The 20,146-nt window shown below is 59.9% G+C and overlaps 6 protein-coding genes across 6 annotated transcripts; 5 read left to right on the forward strand and 1 right to left on the reverse strand.

The window, feature by feature from the left end:
- Positions 1-39: 39 nt before the first annotated feature.
- On the forward strand, positions 40-2,523 carry TMEM138 (transmembrane protein 138). Its single transcript, XM_058806441.1, has 5 exons — positions 40-81; positions 874-1,095; positions 1,178-1,349; positions 2,081-2,156; positions 2,239-2,523. The coding sequence occupies exons 2-5, from the start codon at positions 968-970 to the stop codon at positions 2,349-2,351; spliced, it is 489 nt and encodes a 162-aa protein (XP_058662424.1). The 5' UTR covers positions 40-81; positions 874-967; the 3' UTR covers positions 2,352-2,523.
- A 628-nt stretch (positions 2,524-3,151) lies between these two features.
- TMEM216 (transmembrane protein 216) lies at positions 3,152-4,299 on the forward strand. Its single transcript, XM_058807774.1, has 5 exons — positions 3,152-3,164; positions 3,348-3,449; positions 3,532-3,624; positions 3,834-4,035; positions 4,126-4,299. Exons 1-5 carry the CDS (start codon positions 3,152-3,154, stop codon positions 4,139-4,141), a joined length of 426 nt encoding a protein of 141 aa, XP_058663757.1. The 3' UTR covers positions 4,142-4,299.
- Positions 4,300-4,769: 470 nt separating this feature from the next.
- CPSF7 (cleavage and polyadenylation specific factor 7) lies at positions 4,770-11,877 on the reverse strand. Its single transcript, XM_058807203.1, has 9 exons — positions 11,671-11,877; positions 9,077-9,295; positions 8,528-8,631; positions 8,137-8,282; positions 6,508-6,913; positions 6,315-6,433; positions 6,076-6,241; positions 5,818-5,991; positions 4,770-5,737 (listed from the first exon to the last, which is right to left on the reverse strand). Exons 1-8 carry the CDS (start codon positions 11,722-11,724, stop codon positions 5,823-5,825), a joined length of 1,383 nt encoding a protein of 460 aa, XP_058663186.1. The 5' UTR covers positions 11,725-11,877; the 3' UTR covers positions 4,770-5,737; positions 5,818-5,822.
- A 583-nt stretch (positions 11,878-12,460) lies between these two features.
- On the forward strand, positions 12,461-14,447 carry SDHAF2 (succinate dehydrogenase complex assembly factor 2). Its single transcript, XM_058807519.1, has 4 exons — positions 12,461-12,519; positions 13,024-13,232; positions 13,920-14,029; positions 14,109-14,447. Exons 1-4 carry the CDS (start codon positions 12,505-12,507, stop codon positions 14,237-14,239), a joined length of 465 nt encoding a protein of 154 aa, XP_058663502.1. The 5' UTR covers positions 12,461-12,504; the 3' UTR covers positions 14,240-14,447.
- A 103-nt stretch (positions 14,448-14,550) lies between these two features.
- On the forward strand, positions 14,551-16,668 carry LOC131559221 (uncharacterized). The gene is made up of 7 exons (XM_058807517.1): positions 14,551-15,118; positions 15,189-15,400; positions 15,827-15,906; positions 15,983-16,033; positions 16,161-16,241; positions 16,315-16,387; positions 16,461-16,668. Exons 1-7 carry the CDS (start codon positions 14,832-14,834, stop codon positions 16,589-16,591), a joined length of 915 nt encoding a protein of 304 aa, XP_058663500.1. The 5' UTR covers positions 14,551-14,831; the 3' UTR covers positions 16,592-16,668.
- An 835-nt stretch (positions 16,669-17,503) lies between these two features.
- LRRC10B (leucine rich repeat containing 10B) lies at positions 17,504-18,352 on the forward strand. Its single transcript, XM_058807813.1, has one exon. It carries the CDS (start codon positions 17,504-17,506, stop codon positions 18,350-18,352), a length of 849 nt encoding a protein of 282 aa, XP_058663796.1.
- The last annotated feature ends 1,794 nt before the right edge of the window (positions 18,353-20,146 follow it).

Here is a 20,146-nt window from a genome sequence, read left to right on the forward strand (position 1 = left end):
CGCGGGTCCTCCAGCCACCACTTCCGCCTTCACTTCCGGCTCTGGCGGCCGTTTCCATGGGGACCAAGATGGCGGCGGCGGGTGAGCGCCCGGGGCGGGGGCACGGCGGGGACCCAGCGGGACCGCCGGGACCGGGACCTCCGGCACCCAGCGGGGCTTGGGCGTATCGGGGGGGCGGCCCCGGGAGCGAGGAGGCGGCAGGGACAGGGGGAGAGGGCGGCGAGAGGGGGCCCGGTGGTCTCCGCAGTGGGGGCTGTGAGAAGGGGCGGAGTGACGCGGGATCTGGAGGGGCAGAGAGTGTTCTCTTCATCCCCATATTCGGCTCCTTCCCCCCTCCTGTCCATCAGTTTCTCGCTCCCATGTCCAGCGTTTCTTCCTCCGCGTTTCCAGCTACTTTCCGTCCTTTCCCAGCCCCTTTACCCCCGTCTATCACCATGTCTGCCCCTCAGGGAATTCAGCCCCCAGCACAGCCCTTTCCTGCCGGGACACGGGGGATCCCTCTGCCCTCCGTCCCTCTCCGGCCAGGATGATCCCTGAGGGGGCTGTTCCCGTGGGATATGTGTCCCACGAGGGCTGTACCTGCTCCGGTGTCCAAAAATTCCCGTCTGTCTCTCCTCACTCCTCTCTCCCTATGCCCAGAGTGGGACATGCCCAGACCTGCTCTGAACTGCCCATGGAGTTGGGAACAGCCAGGAGTAACGTGCTTGGACACTGCTTCTTGGGACTGCACGTCTCACTCATCCCTGGATTGCCTCACATGGGGATTGGGGTGCATTTCAGGGGCAAGGAAGACACTCGAGGAAAGAGAGGACGCAGCTCATTGGGTTTTCCTGGCTTCTGGGATTCATCCCAATCCCTGTGTTCCCCCTCTAGGTTTGGGATGTCGGGAGAGGCCCTGCTGATCCTCCCCAGCGCCATGATCCATTGGGAATGCTGGGGCTGAGGGCTGCAAGCCCCAGGAAGGAGGATGCTCCAGCCCAGCAACTACAGCCTGGTGCTGTTCCTGCAGTTCCTGCTGCTTTCCTACGACCTCTTTGTGAATTCCTTCTCAGAGCTGCTGCGCACGGCTCCGGCCGTGCAGCTCGTCCTCTTCATGTGAGTACAGGGAAGGTGGGGAAAGTCCTGGAAGCAGATCCAGGAGATCCAGGACCCCACAATCCTTCTGTTCTCCCGGCAGCATCCAGGACATCGCCATTGTCTTCAACGTTATCATCGTCTTCCTCATGTTCTTCAACACCTACGTGTTCCAGGCGGGGTTGGTCAACCTCCTGTTCCATAAATTCAAGGGAACCATCCTGCTCTCTGCAGCCTACCTGGCACTCAGCATCTCCTTCCACATCTGGATTATGGTAGGATGGCGTGGGCACAGCTGCTGGATTCTCCCAAGGGCTTTTTCCATGACCCCCCAGCTTCCCACAGTCTTTTCTCATGGCCTCCCCCTGGAAGGTGTCCCATGGAAGATGTCCCATTCCATCACCCTGTGGTTGGTATCTGCCTAGAAGTGTCCTGCCCAATGCCAGCTCCATCCCAGCTCATTATTTCCCCAGGGAAAGCCTGTGCTAGCAGCTCCTGTTTTTTCTGGGATTAATCCCTATACCTGAGGGCAGCCCCCTCCCTTCCCACAGCTCCAAGGGCTGTGCAGGCTCCTGGATCTGTCCTGGCAGCACCTTCCCCTTTTCCTTCTTGGATAAACTCCTTCCTAGCTCCTTCCCAATGGAGCAGTTCCCATTCCCTGGACACCTCCTGGAGTTCCCTCCCTCCTGCTGCCCCGGAGCACGGGGAATGTTTGGGGGGTCAGGAGCCACAGCAGCTGCTCTGGTGCTGCCCACGCCGTCCAGGAGGGGGATTTGTAAGGATTTGCAGGGATCTGCAGTCTGAAGCCGGAATAGGTCTGGGCTCAATGCCTAAATCCCCTGAGCTGCTTAACCTTTGGGGTAGGGAGATTCCCAAACTTCTCCAGGTGGAATTCCTGCCTTGATGTCCCTTCATCCCGCTCAGAACCTTTGGAATGGGGTCAGGGGTCTGGGAGGGCTCAATAAAACTGCTCCAGGGGTTACTCCCAGTTTTCCACCCCCCTCAGAACCTGCGCTGGCGTGACTCCAGCCGCTTCATCTGGACTGAAGGCCTTCAGACCCTGTTCGTTTTCCAGAGGCTGGGTAAGGACCCCAAGGATCAGGGTGGGATCTCACATCCTTTGGGGGTGCTGGGGGCCCTCTCTCATCCCGAAATTCCCTGCAGCGGCCGTGCTTTACTGCTACTTCTACAAGAGGACAGCTGTGCACCTGGGAGACCCCCTGTTCTACCAGGATTCACTCTGGCTTCGCAAGGAATTTGCCCACTTCCGTGGCTGATGGATCCCCTGGAGTCTCCTTGCACTGCACCAGCTCTGTCAGGGTCGGTTCCGGCTCATCCTTTCCCTGGGGTCCAGCCCTTGGGATTTTGGGAGTCAGCAGGAGGCTTGTGGGGCATCCCTGCGTTTCAGGGCCACGGCCGTGGTTGGGACTGGAATATTTTTGGAAACACTAAGGGAATAAATCAGATGTGTTTTCCAGAGGCTGCCGGGTGTTTGTGCCCACCTGGTGTGACGGCTGCACTCCTTACATTTGCTGCCGCCAAACGGGGACATTCCCGCGCTCCGGTGTGGGATTCCTGGGTTACAGTGAAGCCGCCAAACTGGGATATTCCCGTGCTCAGGTGTGGGATTCCTGGGTTACAGTGAAGCCACCAAATCCCGTGCTCCGGTGTGGGATTCCTGGGTTACAGTGAAGCCACCAAACTGGGATATTCCCGTGCTCCGGTGTGGGATTCCTGGGTTACAGTGAAGCCGCCAAACTGAGATATTCCCGTGCTCAGGTGTGGGATTCCTGGGTTACAGTGCAGCCGCCAAACAGGGACATTCCCGCGCTCCGGTGTGGGATTCCTGTCCCGATGGATACCGGGGGCGGGGTCGGGAGGGAGGGGGACTCGAACCCGCGCCGCAGCGCTCGGTCCTCCAACCATGGAGAGGTGCGGCTGGAGCGGCAGCGCGCGCGCCGCCAGACCAGCGAGAGGGGCGGGCCATAGAGCGGCTCCGCCCTCACGCTCCGCGCCCTCGCCCTCGGCGCCCCCGTGCGGGCGAGCGCGGCGGCGGCGGTTCCCATGGAGATGGAAGATGGCGCCCAGGGGTAGGAGCAGGACCGGGGGGGAAACGGGGCATCCCGGAGGATACCGGGGGTACTGGGAGGAAGCCGGGCTGGGAGCGGCGCTGGGAACGAGGCAGGGGGGCGGCCGAGGCGCTGCAGAGCTCCGGGGGCCGCGCTGCCATGCCCGCTCCGTGTCCCCCTCATGGCCGCCCCGTGTCCCCTCAGACCGCCATCGCTCCTCGGCTCCGCTGCAGGTCCTGCTCTTCCTCAACGGCTGGTACTGCGCCACATATTTTCTCCTGGAAGCGTTCGTGTTCGTGTACAAAGGTGAGTCCTTCGCTCCAGAACTCCTCCCGATCCCGCCGGGACGGGCGGGAATGTGGTGCTGAGGGCGGTGCTTTTCCTGCAGTGCTGCTCCTGCCCTATCCCGTCTCCAACTTGGTGTTGGACGTGGTGCTGCTCCTCCTGTACCTCGGCATTGAGGCCACACGCATCTTCTTCGGTGAGTGCCCCTGAATGCCAGAGGCTCCACAGGGAGTGCAGAGTCCTGGGACACCCGCAAAGAACATACCTGGATGTTCAGGTTGGATGGGGCAGGAAGCAACCTGGACTAGAGGAGGGTGTTCCTGCCCACGGGAACGGGACTTTTAATTCCCTACCTAAAACCCTGCCATGATTTCCATGGTCTGATCCCAACTCTGTGCTCCACAGGCTCCAAGGGGAACCTGTGCCAGCGGAAGGTGCCGCTGTCCCTCAGCCTGGCACTTACAGTGCCGGCAGCCACGCTGGCCGTGTACTACCTGCTGCTTCAGACATATTCCCTGCGCCTGGAAGCGTTCCTGAGTGCCATCCTGCTCCTCTTCTATGGCCTGGAGCTGCTCCTGGGTGTCCTGGCGCTCCTCTCCTTCTCCAGGTGCTGCATCCCAGGAACTGGGGGAGCCGGTGCAGGAGCTGCCAGGTTGGTTTGGCACCCACACATCCCTGTCTCTGTCCTTTCCCACAGCACGGATCCCTACTGAGGACACGGCCCAGGGACACAGGGGAGCATCACCCATGCCAGCTCCAATTCCCAGCCCCGGGAAGGGGGAAGATCCCTCCTTTCCCACTGCCCATTTCACCCGGTGCCACCTGGACACATCCCTCCCACCTTTGTCACTTCTATGTGGACATATCCCTCCCATTTTTCCTGCTTCCCACTTCACCAGGGACCTGCTGCCACATATTCATCCCTCCCTTTTCCCACTGCCCCCTGGACATATGCCTCCCACCCTTCCCATTCTCCAATCCACTTGGACTCCTCAGAGCCTGAGCCAGCTCAAGGTATGAAGAATCCTTTTTTTTTTCTACAACCTTCTTCCAGAATAATTCAATATTTTCCAATAAATATTTATTTTTACTTGGTGCCCAAGAATGTGGGTCCCCCCTGGGAATGCTCAGGTGCTTCCAGTACCTCAGAGCCAGTTTGGGAAGCACAGGAACCCATTGGAGGAGGAAAAGGGTGAGGGACGATGGGTGCACAGACCTCCCAGATCCCAAATTACCCCTCATTATCCCAAATCCCACCGTAGGAAGGCAACAGGAGCGCTGTGTAAAAGACTGACAACGTCATCTGAGTTTATTACACAATTCCAACCTATCCAAAGACAAATCTAATCACTGCGAGCAGGAGGGGCGGCGCCTCGCCGGGGCTTCCAGGGATTTGCTCTGCAATTTGGGGGGAATCTTTTCCCCCTTCCACTATTTGGAAAGAAACTAAAAATCTGTGGCGGTAAGTAAAAAAAAAACCCGGAGCTCTCCTGCCGAGTGCTCCCACCTCATGGGGCTTGGGAAAATCGGGGTGGTGTTTCCTGAATTTGGGTTATTTCAACTTAAAAAGACTTCCAGGGCCTGGGTTTTCCTACCCAAACGTGATTCCAGCCCTGGAAGTCACCCAGTGTGTCCCAGCTCATCCTGACCCTCCTGGGCTCTCCCTCCCTCTCCTTTTTGGGATTCTGAGGGGACACAAGGGGGTCACAGCCTGCCCTGCCTCTTCCGCTTCCTCTAAAACAAGGAAGGCTCTGCGGGAGGGGCCGGAGCTGCCGTCTGCGTGGGAATGCTGCTGTGGGGAATGTCGGGATAGAGAGGATGACCCCCAACCCAGCTCCAGCCCCTTTTTCCCAGCTCCTGGAGGGTGAAGGGCCAAAGGAGGAGCGTGGCACAGTGTCCCACCAGGGCGATGGGGACGCGAATGTCCCCAGGCAATGCAGAGGATGGCACGTGGCTCCTGATCCCAGGATCGGGAGCTGTGCATCTCCAAGCCCCCGAGCTGCACAGGGAGGGCTCCGTCTCCTCCGTCCCCCCCCGGACTGGGAAGGGCTCACAAACCTCCCTCCATGGAATAAAAGCACCATTTCTCTTTGGGTCCGAGTATCCACGGAGCGGAGCGGGATGGCCCCAGGAAGCAGCAGCAGTGGTGGGGGGGGATTCCCAAGGCCACGAGGTGCGGGCGGGGGTCCCGCCCGGAGGGGGCTGCGGTGGCGAGGAAGGGACCGGGATGGGGCGGAGCAGCCTCGGGCACGGCATCCTGGTCGAGGTGAGGAGATAGAGTCCATTAAAAACCACTTCCTGCCAAATTCCTGTCGGGAGAGAGGAGAGGAATGGTGGGAGCGCCCTTCCCTCATCCCTCACGCTTCCAGGGGATTCCCCAGCCTCCCACCTGTCTCAGTGGTGCCGGTCCCTGTCTCTGTCCCTGTCCCGATGCCGCTCGTGCTCCCGGCTCCGCTCTGGGAAATAATCCTCGTGCCGATCGTCGCTGTGGAGCAGATCCCGGTGCCGCCGGCTGCTCTCGCGGGACCGGCTGGGAGAGCGCTCCCGGGATCGGTGCCTTTTCCTTTGGAGGAGACAGAACCCAAAGAGTGATTTTTTAGTCGCTCACCTGCAGGGAGGATCCCCTTCTCTGGACCCAGGGGGATACCTGGAGCTGCTGCTGGAGCTGCTGCTGTAGGATTTGGCCTCAATTCCATGCAGGCAATCCTTGAGGGAAGAGAGGAGGACGCGGCACCGCTCGTCGCTGGCCACGCGCGACTGCTTGATGACAGCGATGGCTGTGAGCAGCGTCTCGATGGCGTTGCTGTAATCCCCTGAGGAGCAGAGCAGGGGGTCAGGAGCACGAATCCATCCCGGGATGGGGGACATGAGGGACACGGGAAGTACCTGCGCTGGCGCCGGACACCGCCTTGGAAATGGCGCTGCTGGAGATGGCGCGGTTGCGGTTCATGATCTCCTCAAACTCGCCTTCGCTCAAGGCCGGGATCGGCGGGCCCAGCTCCCGGCTGTGGGCACAGCAGGAACGGGGGTTCAGCGGGATCCTCCCCGAGCATCCCAACCCCACTCCTGCCCGGCTCACCTGCTGTGATTGTAGGGAGCCATGGCCTTGCCGTAGGTATCCGGAGGGGGTCCCAGGGCGGCGGTGGGTGGCGGGAAGAAGGCGGGATTGAGGTGCAGGGCGGGGGGCACGGCCCCCGGCGGAGGCACAGCCAGGGGCGGGGGCAGCCGGGGCGGCGGGGGCAGCAGGTGCTGGTAGGGAATTCCAGGAGGAGGCGGAGGGACTCCGAAAGCGGAGGAGAGGGGAGGCGGGGGGGGCATGGGAGGGGGGGGTAGCCCCATGAGGGGCAGCGCGGGGGGGCGGCTGAAGAAGGGCAGGACCGAGGGGGGCTTCTCCATGCGGGCGGGGGGCAGCGCATTCTCCGTCGGCGTCGCCCGGCCGTCCACCGCATCCACGGAATCCCGGGAGTGGGCCCGCGGCGGCACACCTGGAAGTGGCATGGGGAAAGAGCTGTGAGGTGCAGCTGGAGGGTGTCCGGGTCTCCGAGACCTCCTGCTCCTCCTCTTCCTCCCACCCCTGGAGGGCTGGAGGTGCCCAGAGAGAGATCCAGCCGGCCACACATAGCCTCCACTTCCATGTGTTTTTCCAAGAGGGGCCCAGCTTTCCAGCAAGACCCTGCACAGTGTCCTGGGGACAGGCAGGTTACAGGGACAGGAGCCAAAAGCCACAAGGAATGGTGAGAGATCCCCAAAGACATCCAAAGACCCAGAGAGCCTGAGATCCACACATGGCTTTTGAGAGGCCCAAGCGTGGAAGAACATGAGGGGACAGAACTCAAGTGCTGACAGCAACAGAGCTGCTGCTAGAGGAAGGAAAACTCAGCATTCCGAGAGGGTCAAGAAGCCTTGCTCTATCCAAAGAGGCACTGAGGATGAGACAGAAGGGGTGTGACAGGAGCCACAGCTCCCAGCTGTGCCAAAAGGCTGCATGGGAGCTCTGCTGTGCCCTGAGGGCAGCCGGAACTCGGCCCAGGGAACACTCCCTGCTCCACCAAAACTGCAGGGCAAGTTGGGACACAGCCTAAGCACCAAGCAGCCGATCCCCTCAGGCACCTGAGCCAAAGGAAAGGAGCGAAGCAACTCTGCTGGGAACGGGGAGTTTTCCTCGCACAAAACATGCCAAGGGATCTACAACGACCAGAGCTGGCCAAGACCTCCTCAGACATGCTCCTGCCAGGACAATCCCTGCGGATCCCATCGCATCGCTGCGGAGTGAGGCCAGGACCACCTATTGCCATTGAGGGACGCCCACGGCCAGGCCCCAGCTGGAATATTCCTCCAGTGTTGGGCACCTTACCTCCGCAGGGATGGAAAAATTCTGGAGCAGATCCAGAGAGGAGCTACTAATAGATATGGAGGGTCTTAGCTATGCTGAGAGCCTGAAGAGCTTAAGCCCATTCAGTTTGGAGAGGAGGAGGAGGAGGCTACGAGGGATCTTCGCAGTGTGGGAGCACCTAAAAGGGGATCATAAAGACTCGGGTCAGGAGCTAATCCGGCTCAGGAATGGGAAAAACAACCCCCAAACGCTCCTGGCAAGGCTTCCCCCCATCCCAAGGGCTCGCTGGGCTGGGCCTGGCAGCTGATCTGGGGGGGATTTGGGATGTGTGTGAGATGGAACCCCCACCCCACCTCACACCGGCGCCGCACTCACGTTTGCGAGCCTGAGCCTCGAACTGCGACAGGTTCTGCCGGGTCGCCAGCCTCACCTCCACCTTGTCTCCATTCAGGATCTTTCCAGGAAGCAGCTCCAGGAGTTTATGGACCGAGTTCTCAGAGGCCACCACCACCTCCGCGTACCTGCGTGGGAGAGAGGGAGGTTGAGCCCTGAACCCGCAGCAGAGACCTCCCCCAGACCCTCCTCCTGATCCCATCCCACTGTTCCACTCCCCCTCCTCACTTCTCCATGCTATTTGGGATGCTCCATGGATTCCCTGTCCCAGGCAGGAAAAGCACTGGCTGCTCCTCATCCTCCACCAAACAATGGACGTGGCCATGAGGGCCTGGCTCCCATCATTCCCACCCAAAATTCCACTGGCTCTCACCCCTTGGATTGGCCATTGGCTCGGTTCTCCGCGAATTTCAGCTCCACCACGTCATAGACTCCAATGGAGCGGATGGTCTGGATCAGCTGCTGGTCAGTCGTCCACTGAGGGCACAGGGAACAGGCTATGGTATCCATGTCTGTCCCCAGTGTCCCCCCACCCACCTGAGGATTGTCACCCCCAGACTTCCTCAGGGAGCTTAAAATCATCTGGAATGAGCCTTGGGAATGGATAACAGTGACAAGTTCTCCGGACAAGACAGAGCCTTCCCAAAACTGTTCCTGCATCCCTGAGCAGGAAAAGGCAACTCAGGAGCAGCACCCCAAAGTCACAGCTTCAAGGGGACATCAGCAGACACCCCAGCCCAGAAGCTCCTCAGGGATACAAGTCCTTTTTCCCTGAGGATCACAAAGCCAAGCGCAGCTCACAATCCAGCTCAGGATTGAGGGGGAGCAGGCCCCCTCAAAATCCCTTCCCCTCCCCTAGAGAGCCCAGCAGCCCCTCAGAGGTTCCCCAGGAATCCCAAATTTCCCAGGAAGATGAGCTCACCCAGGAAAAGCTCCCAATGTAGACGGCGGCCCTCTTGTTCCGGAGGCCGCTGTAGGTGTACAGGATGGCCGGGGGTTTGCTGTTGGGCTTGGGAGATGGCTCCTGACGGATCTCTGGAGGCGCTTCCGAGCTGCTGGAACGCTTTTCCTGGGGCTGGGAGCTGGCTGCTAACACGTCGTCGTAGAGATCCATCTGGTCAGCATTACTGAACTCCGGGTCCTGCTGGGAAAACGTCATGAGATCCTGCCTTGGGAAGGGCTTGGGAAGCCTTCTTTGCTCCTTCCAAACCTGCTGTCCCAATTCCCAAGCGGAATTTCCAAGCCGAGTTCAAAGGTTTAAGGCCCAAATCACTTGGTTTGGGTCTGTGCACAGTTGGGAATTACAGCCACCCCTTGCCTGGGCAATCCCAAAAAACAGGATGTGTGACTCTGATTTCATGGAATCATGAAATAGTTGGGGTTGGAATAAGGACCCTTAAGGATCATCCCATCCCACCCCTTTTCATGGGACATCTTCCACAATCCCAGGTTGCTCCAAGCCCTGTCCAACCTGGCCTGGAACACTTCCAGCAATGGAGCAGCCACAGTTTCCCTGGAAATCCATTCCAGGACCTCACCATCCTCACAGGGAAGAAATTCTTCCCCAATATCTCATCTAAACCCCCACTGAGCTCCAGCACGTTCCAAGGATCAGCCCACTTGGATCCCACACAACAGGACAAGACCCTGTTGCTGCCACCAGGAAGAAATTCCCAATTTGGAGGGCAAGAATTCAGTGGTGGAAACCAAATGGTAGGCAAAACCAAATCCCAAATAGGGATGAGCCTATTGCTCCTTGGCAACACATCTATCCTCAAAATCCAACTTTGGAATTGCACACCCCCCTCAAACCATGCCCAGCACCCCAAACTTGCTCATTTTTGGGAAAAAAGCCCTTTTTAGGGTAGGAGCTCTCACACATTGGATCTGTCCCTTTGGTAGAGGAAGCTCAGGAAGCTCCAGAGTTGGGAATTCCAGCATGTCCTAGATCTGCCTCCCAATTCCCATTCTCTCCCAGGCTATATTTAATTTGGAATGTCCAGCAAGTGCTGTGTTTACTATGGATCCCAGTTCCTTGTTCAGATTCTGCCAGGTGTTTCATCCCACAAAATCACTCCATGAGGATCCATCCCACAGGAGCTAGTGTGCCACAAAAACCAGAGGTTCTGCTCCCACATTTTCAATTCCAGGCAGTTTGGACAATGTTTTCTGCTGGAGATACTCTGAGGATCAGGGAATTAAAAACATCCTCTTGGGAGCTGGACAGAGAAGGACACTCAGCACAAATCCAGAAATCCAACCATTTTCCCTCTCCCTGAACTTTTGCATCCAGCTCTTTCCCTGGAGCTGATAAAAGAATGATTTGAAAAGGGAGCTGTAGTTTTGTGTTCATTTCCCAAAAAATCTCAAGTGTTTGGTTAATCCAACTCCCACGCTCCCACCTCCACCAGGAGCCTTTGGACACAGCCCAAGGCTGGAAGATTCCCGCCTGGAAGTTTCAGAAAGTCAAAATCAAAAATAGGAAGGAGGGGCTAGAGGAGGAATCCCCTGGAATCCCTCAGTTCTGCTACTTAGGGGATTCAGCTTGGAAGATTTGAGGGATTCTCCTGCTCCCCATCCATGCACACTGAGTTGAGGTGCACAGGGATGAAGCTGGGCACTGTTAGAGGGAATCACCACGTGGGAATTTGGGATTTGGAATTACACTGGCATCCTTGGAGTGCCACAGGGACACCACAGCACCTCCCCACTGCTTTGATCCTGGCATGGATTCATTCCCGGTGCTCTCCTGCGACACATCCCAAAGGGAGGAACACGCCAGAGTCACTGGCCTGGATCATCATTCCAGCTTTGAGAATCCTCCATCCACTTGGCCCTCCCAGGAGACTCCATGGGATATTCTCACCCAGTAACCAGAAGAAGCTTCTCTTGATCACTGCAGGAGCTCACAGGAATTCCTTTCTCCATGGTGATTCCTTCCTCCAGTGCATTGCTTCCAGTTTCCATGACTTTTCCTCCTGCCAACTTCTCTCCACAAGCTTTCCATGGCAGTTTTGAATTTTCCAACATCTGCCTTTGCACTTGCTTTCCCATATCCAAGAACTCCCTAAAATCTGCTTCTCCAACACCCCCTTCCTTCATCATTTCCTCCTGTGAATCCCAGATATTCCTGGGATGGGACAAGCAGCACAGAAACAGCGAGCTCCTGCACAGATTCCAGCCTGGGTGATCCCATGGATTTGGCTCCTGGTATCCCCTCACTGTGTAATTCCCTGGAAATGCTTCTTCCAGCTGGAATTTCTCATTTTTCGAACCAGGACTCAGCTAAGCTCTTAAATCCCAAACATTCTGTGGCCAGGCACGTGTCACAACCCCCAGGGAAACCCTTTAATCACAGCTGGAGGTGGCAGCCACCGAGATTTGGGAACGATTGGGAACGATCCTTCCCTTTTCCCAGCCACACCAGTTGCATCTTCCACCGGGATGAGCTGCAGGACACTGGGATCTCTTCCCGAAAGAAAAGGGGGGGATGTGCACCCCCATGCCAGCCCTCACCTGCGTGAACTCCTCGTCGGCGTAGATGTCAATCAGATCCACTCCCTCGGACATATTTCCAGAGGCGGGAAGAGCGGGAGCCCGGGCTGGGACCGGGCGGAGCCAGGACACGGAAGGTGCTCTGGGAATGGGGGCACGGGGTCACTGAGGCCCGGGGGACCCGCTGGGGGCGCCCCCCCAAATCCCTGCGAGCCCCAAATCCCCTTTCCTCGCCCCAGGCACTGTGTGCCCCTAAATCCCCTCTTCCCTCCACATACCTGTGCCCCCCTTAAATCCCTTCTAGCCCCTAAATCCCCTCTGCCTCCCAAATCCCCTCTTCCCCCTAAATCTCCGTGTCCCCCCAAATCCCATGTCCCCCCTAAATCCCTGTGTCCCCCTGAATCCCCTCTGCTCCCCAAATCCTTGTGGCCCCCCAAATCCCATCTCCCTCCAAATCCCGTGTCCCCCCAAATCCTCTCGTCCCTCCATATCCTGTCTCCCCCCCAAATCCCTGTTCCCCCCAAATTCCCTGTGCCCCCCACGATCCCCCACTGCCCCCCCTTCTTTTCCGCGGCGCCCCGTCCCCGCCATATGCGGCCCTGCGGAGCGGCGGGGCCCGGGCTGGGGGGTTTCTGGGCAGGGGGAATGTGAAGGGAGGGGGTGGCGGGTCGCGATATGTCGCGATAGGTCGCGCCCCCCACCCCGGCCCCCCCTCCCCCGATCCCAGCCCCGCGCGCGCCGCCCGCGCTCACCGCCAGCGCCGCCGCGCCCACTTCCGGGCGTGGCTACGCCCACTTCCGGCACGCCCCGCCCCATCACCCGGGAGGGGGCGTGGCCAGAGCGGCGCCCGGCAAGATGGCGGCGGCCAGGGTGGGGGGGGAAGGGGGGAAAACTGGGAGGGCAAAGGGAAGGGGAAGGGGGAACAGCGGAGAGGAGGGAGGGAGAGCAGGAAAACCTGGTTAAAATGGGAGGAAAAGGGTTAAAAGGGGGTCAAAGGGGAAAGAGGGGGAAAAACAGTGGGGAAAGAGGGTAAAGAAAGGGAAAGTGGGAAAGGGAAAAAACGGGAAGGGGAGGGAAAGGGGGAAAAAACGGGGAGAGAGGGGGAAGGAAAAGGAGGGGTAAGAAGTGAGTTTGCGGGAGAGGCAGGATGGGAGGAAAATTAGCGTATTGAGGGGGAAAAAGGATAGAAAAAGGAGGAGAGTCTAAGCAGGCAAAAGGGGATTTTGGGGGGGATGAGGGAGGTCTGGGGTATTGATGGGGTCTGGGCAGCGGGGTTTTGGGGGATTGGGAATCGTGTCCAGTAGGATTTGGAGAGGTCCCTGTGTGCAGGCACTCCCAGGCCTGATGTCCCTGTGCTTTCCCTGTTCCCTCCAGCTCTGCTCCCTGCGCCGGCAGCTCCTGTGGCCGCTGATCCCGCAGCGCGGCTACCGGGGGGATTCCCCCACGGATTCCGGGAAGGACGTGCTGGAGATCCCGCTGCCCCCCTGGCAGGAGCGTCCGGATGAGCCCCTGGACACCAAGAGAGCCCGGCTGCTGTACGAGAGCAGGAAAAGGGGGATGCTGGAAAACTGCATCCTGCTCAGGTGGGCTTGGCTCTGAGCATTCCAGTCATTAACAGGGGACAGTTCACTGAGGTAGGGCAAAACTTCTTGGGATAAGTTGCTCCAAGATCTTGCTGGTCCAGGATCCAGTGATGGAGTAGAGCTGGGAGAGCTCAGAGAGCCAAAATCCTTTGGGAAGGATGTTTGTAAATCGTGGGACATGTGAACACAAGGCCAGTTGGATGTTGAAAGGGAGATTAGAGACACAGAATTGTGGAATTCTGGAATTATTTGTGTGGGGAAGGACCTTAAGGACACCTTTCACTATCCCAGGTTGCTCCAAGCCCTATCCAGCCTGGCTTGGACACTTCCAGGGATGGGGCAGCCACAGCTTCTCTGGGAAATCCATTCCAGGGCCTCAGCACCCTCTCAGGAAAGAATCCCTTTTCAATATCTCATGTGAATGAGCGCATGGAATCCTGGAATGGTTTGGGATGGAAGGGACTAAAGGTCATCCAGTTTCACTCCCTGCCATGGGCAGGGACACCTTCCACCAGACCAGGCTGGGTAAGGGCATTCCAGAGCTTCTCTGGGAATGCTGGGCAGGTGTTTTCCCACCCACAAAGGTGAGGGAGGGCAGGCTGGGAGTCGATGTTTTCCAGGATCACACTGAGCTGGTTCCTGTATCCCAGCTCTTCCTGCATCTCATCCCAATCCATCTCTCCCCAGCCTCTTTGCCAAGGAGAACCTGGCGCGCATGAGCGAGGAGCAGCTGAACCGCTACGACCGCCTCATCAACGAGCCCAGCAACGACTGGGACATTTATTACTGGGCCACTGGTACGTGTGGCCGTGCCCTGGGACACTGGGGTGGCACCTGGGCACAGCACAGAGCTGATTTTTCCTGTTTTCCCCTCAGAAGCGAAGCCCACGCCGGCGGAGTTCGACACGGATGTGATGGCCATGCTGAGGGAGTTTGCCAAAAACAGGAACAGGGAGCAGAGGCTCCGGCAGCCGGACCTGGAGTATCTGTTTGAGGCACCACGCTGAGGGAGGGGACGCCTCTGTCCCCATTCCCTGGACTAGCACGGGGACATGGGGCTCTGGACTGGCATTTCCACCTTCCCTATGGTTTTCCTCCTCTCCCAGCAGCCTTTGGACATTCATGCAATGCTGAATAAAGCCCTGACTACCGGCCTTGCCTGGCTGCTGGCCCTGCCCCTCTCCTGCTTTGTGACATCGGGGTCGTGCCCTCGGTGACGTTCCCAGCTCGATCTGGCACATGCCACCTCACTGATGTTCCCAATTCCCACCTGCCCCTTTTCCCAGGACCCCCAGGAGGTGACCCCACCCCGGGGCGGGGGCTGTCGTGGAGCTGGAGCGGGACATTCCCCGTGGTGCCCTCCAGCGACAAGCAGAGAGCTTGTCCCACCTCCTGCCCTGCCGTGGTGACAGCCTCCGGGAGGTCCCCGTTGTCGCGGTTACCAGGAGATAGAGTCGCGTTCCACGGGCACATTCCGCAGCTTCCGTGCCTGCCGGGAAGGGCCCGCAGCTCCAGTGCAGCTCCAGTGCAGCTCCAGCCATGGCTTAGGGCCGTGCCTCGGGCCATTCCCGGCGCCAGGGGCCCGTTCCCAGAGCCAGGATGCCGTCCCAGCCGCAGGACTCGCCCGCCGCGGGACTGGGGACGGGCTTCCCCATGGTGAAGGGCTCCCCCTCCGAGCTCATGGGCTTCTACGTCACCAGCTACGAGGCGGCCTTTGGCAAGAGGCCCAGGGGGTCACCCCCAAAGGTGCAGGAGGGGCGAGTTTTGGCCATTGAGCTCCCCAGCGACAGGAGCATCCACCCCCTCCTCGGCGTCCACACCGGCTCGGGATACGTCGTCAACAACTACTCAGAGCTCAGATCCCTGCTCTGCCCGCACGTGGAGCGGTAGGTCCCTGCTCCAGGAGTTTGGGGGGAACCTTTTGGGATCACCCCATCACAGCCATTCCCACCCCAGCCAGGACACCGACATTTCCACCACCGCCGAGGACTTCAAGGTGTTTGGGCGCCCGGAGTACCAAAGGATGCTGCCCGAGCACGTGGATGATCCGCAGTGTCAGTATCCCACTGGCTTCTCCTTCTCCCGCCTCCGCTTCGGGGAGGTGAGAGCCCCAAATACATCTGGGGAATACGGCATCCAGAGGTACTGCGCCACTCCTGCCCAGCCAGGTACGATTCTGGGGTCTTGGGAAAGCTCCAGCCTTAGTGGGAGGGTTTTGGGGTGTTGAAATCCCAGTGAAAGGTCTATTCCCAGGAGATTCTGGGGTCGTGGTGATCCCAGGGAAAGCTCTGTCCTTAAGAGGATTTGGGGGTGGTAGGATTTCTAGGAAACCTCCAACTGCAGGAGGGTTTGAGGCCCTGGGGGTTCCATGCCCATCTCCAACATCAGGAAGGTTTTGGGATTATTGATGGTCCCAGAGACACAATCCAACTCCAGGGATTTTGGGATGTCAGTGTTCCTGGAGCCAGGTCAGACCTCAGGAGGTTTTGGGGGCGTTGGAGACCCCCTGCCCCCCTCAGAATGGAACAGGTGTATCCAGGTAATGCCAGGCCTGGGGACACAGGGGACACCCCTGCTCCATCTGCTCCCCACAGATGTCCCACCGAGGGCGATGGAGCTGTCGGGCGGCACTGAGACTGCCCCGAGGAGTGACCTCACCGTGCCAGAGCAGCCTGTGAGCCCTGTCCCCATTGTGTCCCCTGTCCCCCCCACCCCTCAGCACCCCAGGGAACACTTTTCCTATCCCACAGCTTGGTGTCGGTGATGGTCGGATGGATTCCTTTCCTGCCACGTGCAGCACTGTAAGCAAAGGGACGGGGTGGCAAGGGCAGGGGACATCCTGTGCCAGTACTCCCAGTGGGCTCTGAGGCATCAGGAGCTGCCTGGGCATGGCAATGAGCAGGATCCCATCCCTGTGTCCCCACACAGTACCAGCCTGCCATGGGCTACCCGGCCCCCTTCGCCCCCCCGGAGCTCCAGGTGGGACCCAAGGGAGTCACAGCCGAGAAGGTGGGTGCAGCCATGTCCCCTGTCCCATCCCTTTTCCCAAGGAACCACGCTCCCAACTCACTGCATCCCTCAGAAGCCGCTGGGGTATGGCAGTATCCAGAACCAGTACCTGATCGAGCACTCACAGATGGCCCCTGTTGCACCAGGTGAGTTTGGGGGGGATCACAGCCCCCAGGAGGAGCAGACACCCCCCTCACCAATCCCTCCTGGATTTTCCAGGCTGGTGGGCACAGACCCCAATCACCTGGGCCCCGAGATCTGTGGAGGGTGTCCAGATCCCGAGTCCCAGTGGCTTCAGCACCAACAACCGCCCCACCAGCCTGTGGCGCATCGATGACCCCCTGACGTGACCCCCCCAAAAGTGCTGCTGCATCCTGGGAATCCCATCCTCGGCCTTTCCCAAATCCCCGTAGGAGGAATAAAGACCCTGCACGATGCCTTTGGATTGCTCTCTCATTTTGGGGGTTTCCTGCATCCCAGAAAGCTGGCAGGAGGGGTTTGGGTGGTCGGGGGTGTCACCTGGCCAGCTGCCGCTGGAGGGCTGTACGAGCCCGGCTTTCCAGCTTTCCGAGCCGCCTTTGGGATGACACAGCTGATTTGCGGCAGGAAAATCCGGGCAGGGCTGTGGTGGGAAGCAGGAGGATGAGGAGGAGGAAGGACCCCGCAGGGTGGGCAGCCATGGCACGGGGAGGGGGCGCTTGGAGAGGCTTCATCCATATCTTCCCTGATCATGGGGAACGGGATCTGTGCCCCAGGGAGTGGTTCCCGGCAGTGTCCCAGGGGATGTGCAGGATCACGGAGGGACTCCCCACCAGTTTAAGGACCCCCACCCAATCAAGGCATCCACACACAGCTCAGGGAGCGCCTCCTGCCAGTTTAGGAATTCCCACCCAGCCCAGGGACCGCACACTCAGTTTAGGGCCTCACGCCGAATTCAGGGTGAGGACGCTGAGGCCAGGCTGCTGGAAGCGGGGCTGGGACTGCTGGGGTGCGAGGGTGTCCTGCCTGGTTTGGGGACAGAGCCGGGACAAGTAGGACGGGAATGGGGCCGTGGGAACGGCGGGGCGGGGCATGAATGGACTTGGTGGGCGTGGCCTAAATGGGCGCGAACGGCGGGGCGGGGCAAGACTGGGACGGGGGCGTGGCCTCCTCCCCGGTGGCGCGGGCTCCCATTGGCCGCGGCGCGTTGCCATGGCCACGGCGTCGCCCTCCCGCCGCCCCGCCGGGTCCGGTGCAGGTCCCGGTGCCGGTCCCGGTGAGCGATGGGCAGCGGCGGCTCCTCGGGGCGCGGGGTCCCGGTGGCGGCCGCCGAGGGCCCCGACGGCGTCGAGCAGCGGCTGGAGGTGCGGCGCCGGCAGATCCCGGCCGAGCTGTGGGCTCAGCAGGGGCTGCGGAAGCTCTACCTGAGCGACGCGGGGCTGCGGGAGGTGCCGGACGAGCTGGCGGAGCTGCAGCACCTGCGGACCCTCGCCCTGGACGGCAACGAGCTGATGGAGGTGCCCGAGGCCGTGTGCGACCTGCCCCACCTGGCCTACCTGTACCTGGGCCGCAACGGGCTGCAGGAGCTGCCGCCCGCCTTCGCCCAGCTCCAGAGCCTGCGCTGCCTCTGGATCGAGGGGAACTTCTTGGCGCACTTCCCCCGCGCCCTCCTGCAGCTGCCGGAGCTGCGCAGCCTCCAGCTGGGGGACAACCGGCTGTGCCGGCTGCCCGCGGCGCTGCCCCGCATGGCCGGCCTGCGGGGGCTCTGGCTCTACGGGAACCGCTTCCAGGAGTTCCCGCCCGTGCTGCTGCGCATGGATCACATCCGCGTCCTCGACCTGGACCGCAACCGCATCGCCAGCTTCCCGGACCTCAGCGGCCTCGCCTCCCTGCGCCTCCTGTCCTACGACCACAACCCCGTCCGGCAGCCGCCCTGCGTGGGGGATGAAGTGCAGCTGGTGGGGGACGGGGCGCAGGAATACATGGAAGCGCGGCAGGAGCGGCTGCAGAGCCTGCAGCAGCAGGAGGAGGAGGAGGAGGGCACCGAGGCCGCCCCGGTATCCCCCGAGGATGGGCCTGAGGATGGGGAGGGGGAATTCGCAGCCCTGACGGGATCTCCTGAGGAAACGTGAGCCGCTGTCCCCCTGAAGGGGTGCAGAGCCTCCACCTGCCTCCCAGGGAACTCCCATCTAGGTCTGGGAAAGGAGGAAGTTCACAGCCTCCACAAAGGAAAACCAGCGGTCTGAGCATCAGCCTTATCCAGCTGGGATAACAACGTTGTGTCCTGGATTGGCAGGGCTCATGGATCCCAATGGTTATCCCACCTACTCCAGGGTGCCTTGCATTGGGATACAGCCCCCTTCCCAGAGGCGTGATCCCACACTGCCAGCCCACGAGAATGGGGACATTTCCACTTCTCCACCTCTGAAAATCCTTTTCTCCTGTCCCAATGGGCAGCACAGGAAGAAGCAATGCTGGTTGCATCCACTCCGTGGATCCCATCATCCTGGAGAACTCTGAAGTTTGGGAACAAAGGCACAGACCCTGAGAACCCCACCCTGCTGCTGGAATTGGGCTGGGGAAGAGAATTTCCCACCAGGCTCCTCCTGGCCATCGGGATTGGGAAGGAGCTGATGGAAATTCCTCCTGGGTCGAAGCACGGCTTGTCTCCAACCTGGACAGGGTTTTGCCTCTATGGGAAGAGGAGGCTCATCCCTGGCATTGTCTGTCCCAAAACAGGCACCAGATCCAGGGCTGACACCTTATCCTTTCTCTTCCTCTCTCCAAGTGCCTCTTGGACCAAACACAGGCAATAAAAAGCACAAATCCAAGGAATTTGTTGTGAGAGAAAAGTGGTGGGGACCAGCCTCAGGGAAGGGTTAATTTGGGATCCCCTCAAACCAAGTGACATATCCTGGTGTGCAACCACCAGCTCCTCTTATTCTGGACATCCAAGGAATCCTGATTCCCTCCATCCATCTCCGAGCTGAGCCAGTGTGATGGAAAGCTTGGGGATCCGAGGTCTGCAGCTCGCTGGAGGTTTCAAACCACACATCCGCTTTTAATGGCCGTGGATTTGGGGCTGGGGCTGGGAGGCAGCCAGAGCTCCTGCCACATCCGCTCCGGCACTGGCAGGGCGGGTGCTGCCGGCGTTTCCCTCCACTTCCCATCCCACAGCAGGACCCACTACAGGCTATTTTGGACACGTGGAACTTCCTCAGCTGCAGGATCTGCAGGAGCTGTCGGTGCCAGCTCCTCCGGGGTAATTTCAGGGGCTTAGCAGGCGCTTTGAATGAGGTCTTCCCAATAGGTGCAGGCTGTCAATCCCTTTTCCCACCCAGGTACCCATCACTGTAGGGCAGAGTATCCCAGGATCCCACGACATCCCAGGAGCACACTCCTGGAATTCTGGGTGTCTCCCAGCCCTTCATGCCACTGATCCAGGGTGATGCTGCTTTGTCTGGGGAGGCACTGCTGATAATTAGCAAGGAATTATCCATGATCCCGAGGCTGCTGACCCAGCCAGAGACCCTCAGCATTCCAAGCCCCTGATGCAGGCAAGATCCGATGCCAGCAGCTCCATGCAGATCCCTGCCAGCCCACCCATCCGGCAGGAATTGGGATGCAGGTGGCTCTGGATGCCACCAGCCCGTCCCCATGGCTGGGATCACATCCAGGAGCTCTGACACCTGGGACTGGGGGGTCCTCCCTGTCTGCAGCCTTTTCTCACCACCCAGCTTTTCCCAAGGAGCCGGGTCGGGATGCAGGCACCGGTGACGACGGTGGTGACAGATTCCGGCTCCGCTCGAGTATTTTGGGGCCGCTGGCACCGGCGAGTCCCCGCTGCCGGCAGTGCATCATCCATACGTCTGTCCCTATATATATCCCTGCCTCCTCGCCCGGCCCCGCGTGCGACGGTTTGTGGC

Source organism: Ammospiza caudacuta, chromosome 6 (assembly GCF_027887145.1).
Source record: "Ammospiza caudacuta isolate bAmmCau1 chromosome 6, bAmmCau1.pri, whole genome shotgun sequence".
Taxonomy (NCBI): Eukaryota; Metazoa; Chordata; class Aves; order Passeriformes; family Passerellidae; genus Ammospiza; species Ammospiza caudacuta.

What these genes read in the sequence shown, in the direction of transcription:
- LRRC10B (XM_058807813.1), top strand. Translation starts at nt 17,504, where the DNA reads ATGGGCAGCGGCGGCTCCTCGGGGCGCGGGGTCCCGGTGGCGGCCGCC.
- LOC131559221 (XM_058807517.1), top strand. Translation starts at nt 14,832, where the DNA reads ATGCCGTCCCAGCCGCAGGACTCGCCCGCCGCGGGACTGGGGACGGGC. An exon ending in TTCCTGCCACGTGCAGCACT is followed by an intron (nt 16,034 to 16,160) that starts GTAAGCAAAGGG and finishes GTCCCCACACAG; the next exon opens with TACCAGCCTGCCATGGGCTA. An exon ending in GATGGCCCCTGTTGCACCAG is followed by an intron (nt 16,388 to 16,460) that starts GTGAGTTTGGGG and finishes TGGATTTTCCAG; the next exon opens with GCTGGTGGGCACAGACCCCA.
- SDHAF2 (XM_058807519.1), top strand. An exon ending in GAAAACTGCATCCTGCTCAG is followed by an intron (nt 13,233 to 13,919) that starts GTGGGCTTGGCT and finishes ATCTCTCCCCAG; the next exon opens with CCTCTTTGCCAAGGAGAACC. An exon ending in CATTTATTACTGGGCCACTG is followed by an intron (nt 14,030 to 14,108) that starts GTACGTGTGGCC and finishes TTTTCCCCTCAG; the next exon opens with AAGCGAAGCCCACGCCGGCG.
- TMEM138 (XM_058806441.1), top strand. Translation starts at nt 968, where the DNA reads ATGCTCCAGCCCAGCAACTACAGCCTGGTGCTGTTCCTGCAGTTCCTG. An exon ending in CCTTCCACATCTGGATTATG is followed by an intron (nt 1,350 to 2,080) that starts GTAGGATGGCGT and finishes CACCCCCCTCAG; the next exon opens with AACCTGCGCTGGCGTGACTC. An exon ending in GTTCGTTTTCCAGAGGCTGG is followed by an intron (nt 2,157 to 2,238) that starts GTAAGGACCCCA and finishes AATTCCCTGCAG; the next exon opens with CGGCCGTGCTTTACTGCTAC.
- TMEM216 (XM_058807774.1), top strand. An exon ending in GTTCGTGTTCGTGTACAAAG is followed by an intron (nt 3,450 to 3,531) that starts GTGAGTCCTTCG and finishes CTTTTCCTGCAG; the next exon opens with TGCTGCTCCTGCCCTATCCC. An exon ending in GGCCACACGCATCTTCTTCG is followed by an intron (nt 3,625 to 3,833) that starts GTGAGTGCCCCT and finishes TGTGCTCCACAG; the next exon opens with GCTCCAAGGGGAACCTGTGC.
- CPSF7 (XM_058807203.1), bottom strand. Translation starts at nt 11,724, where the DNA reads ATGTCCGAGGGAGTGGATCTGATTGACATCTACGCCGACGAGGAGTTC. An exon ending in GGTGTCCGGCGCCAGCGCAG is followed by an intron (nt 6,242 to 6,314) that starts GTACTTCCCGTG and finishes TCTGCTCCTCAG; the next exon opens with GGGATTACAGCAACGCCATC. An exon ending in AGCTCCAGCAGCAGCTCCAG is followed by an intron (nt 5,992 to 6,075) that starts GTATCCCCCTGG and finishes TCTCCTCCAAAG; the next exon opens with GAAAAGGCACCGATCCCGGG.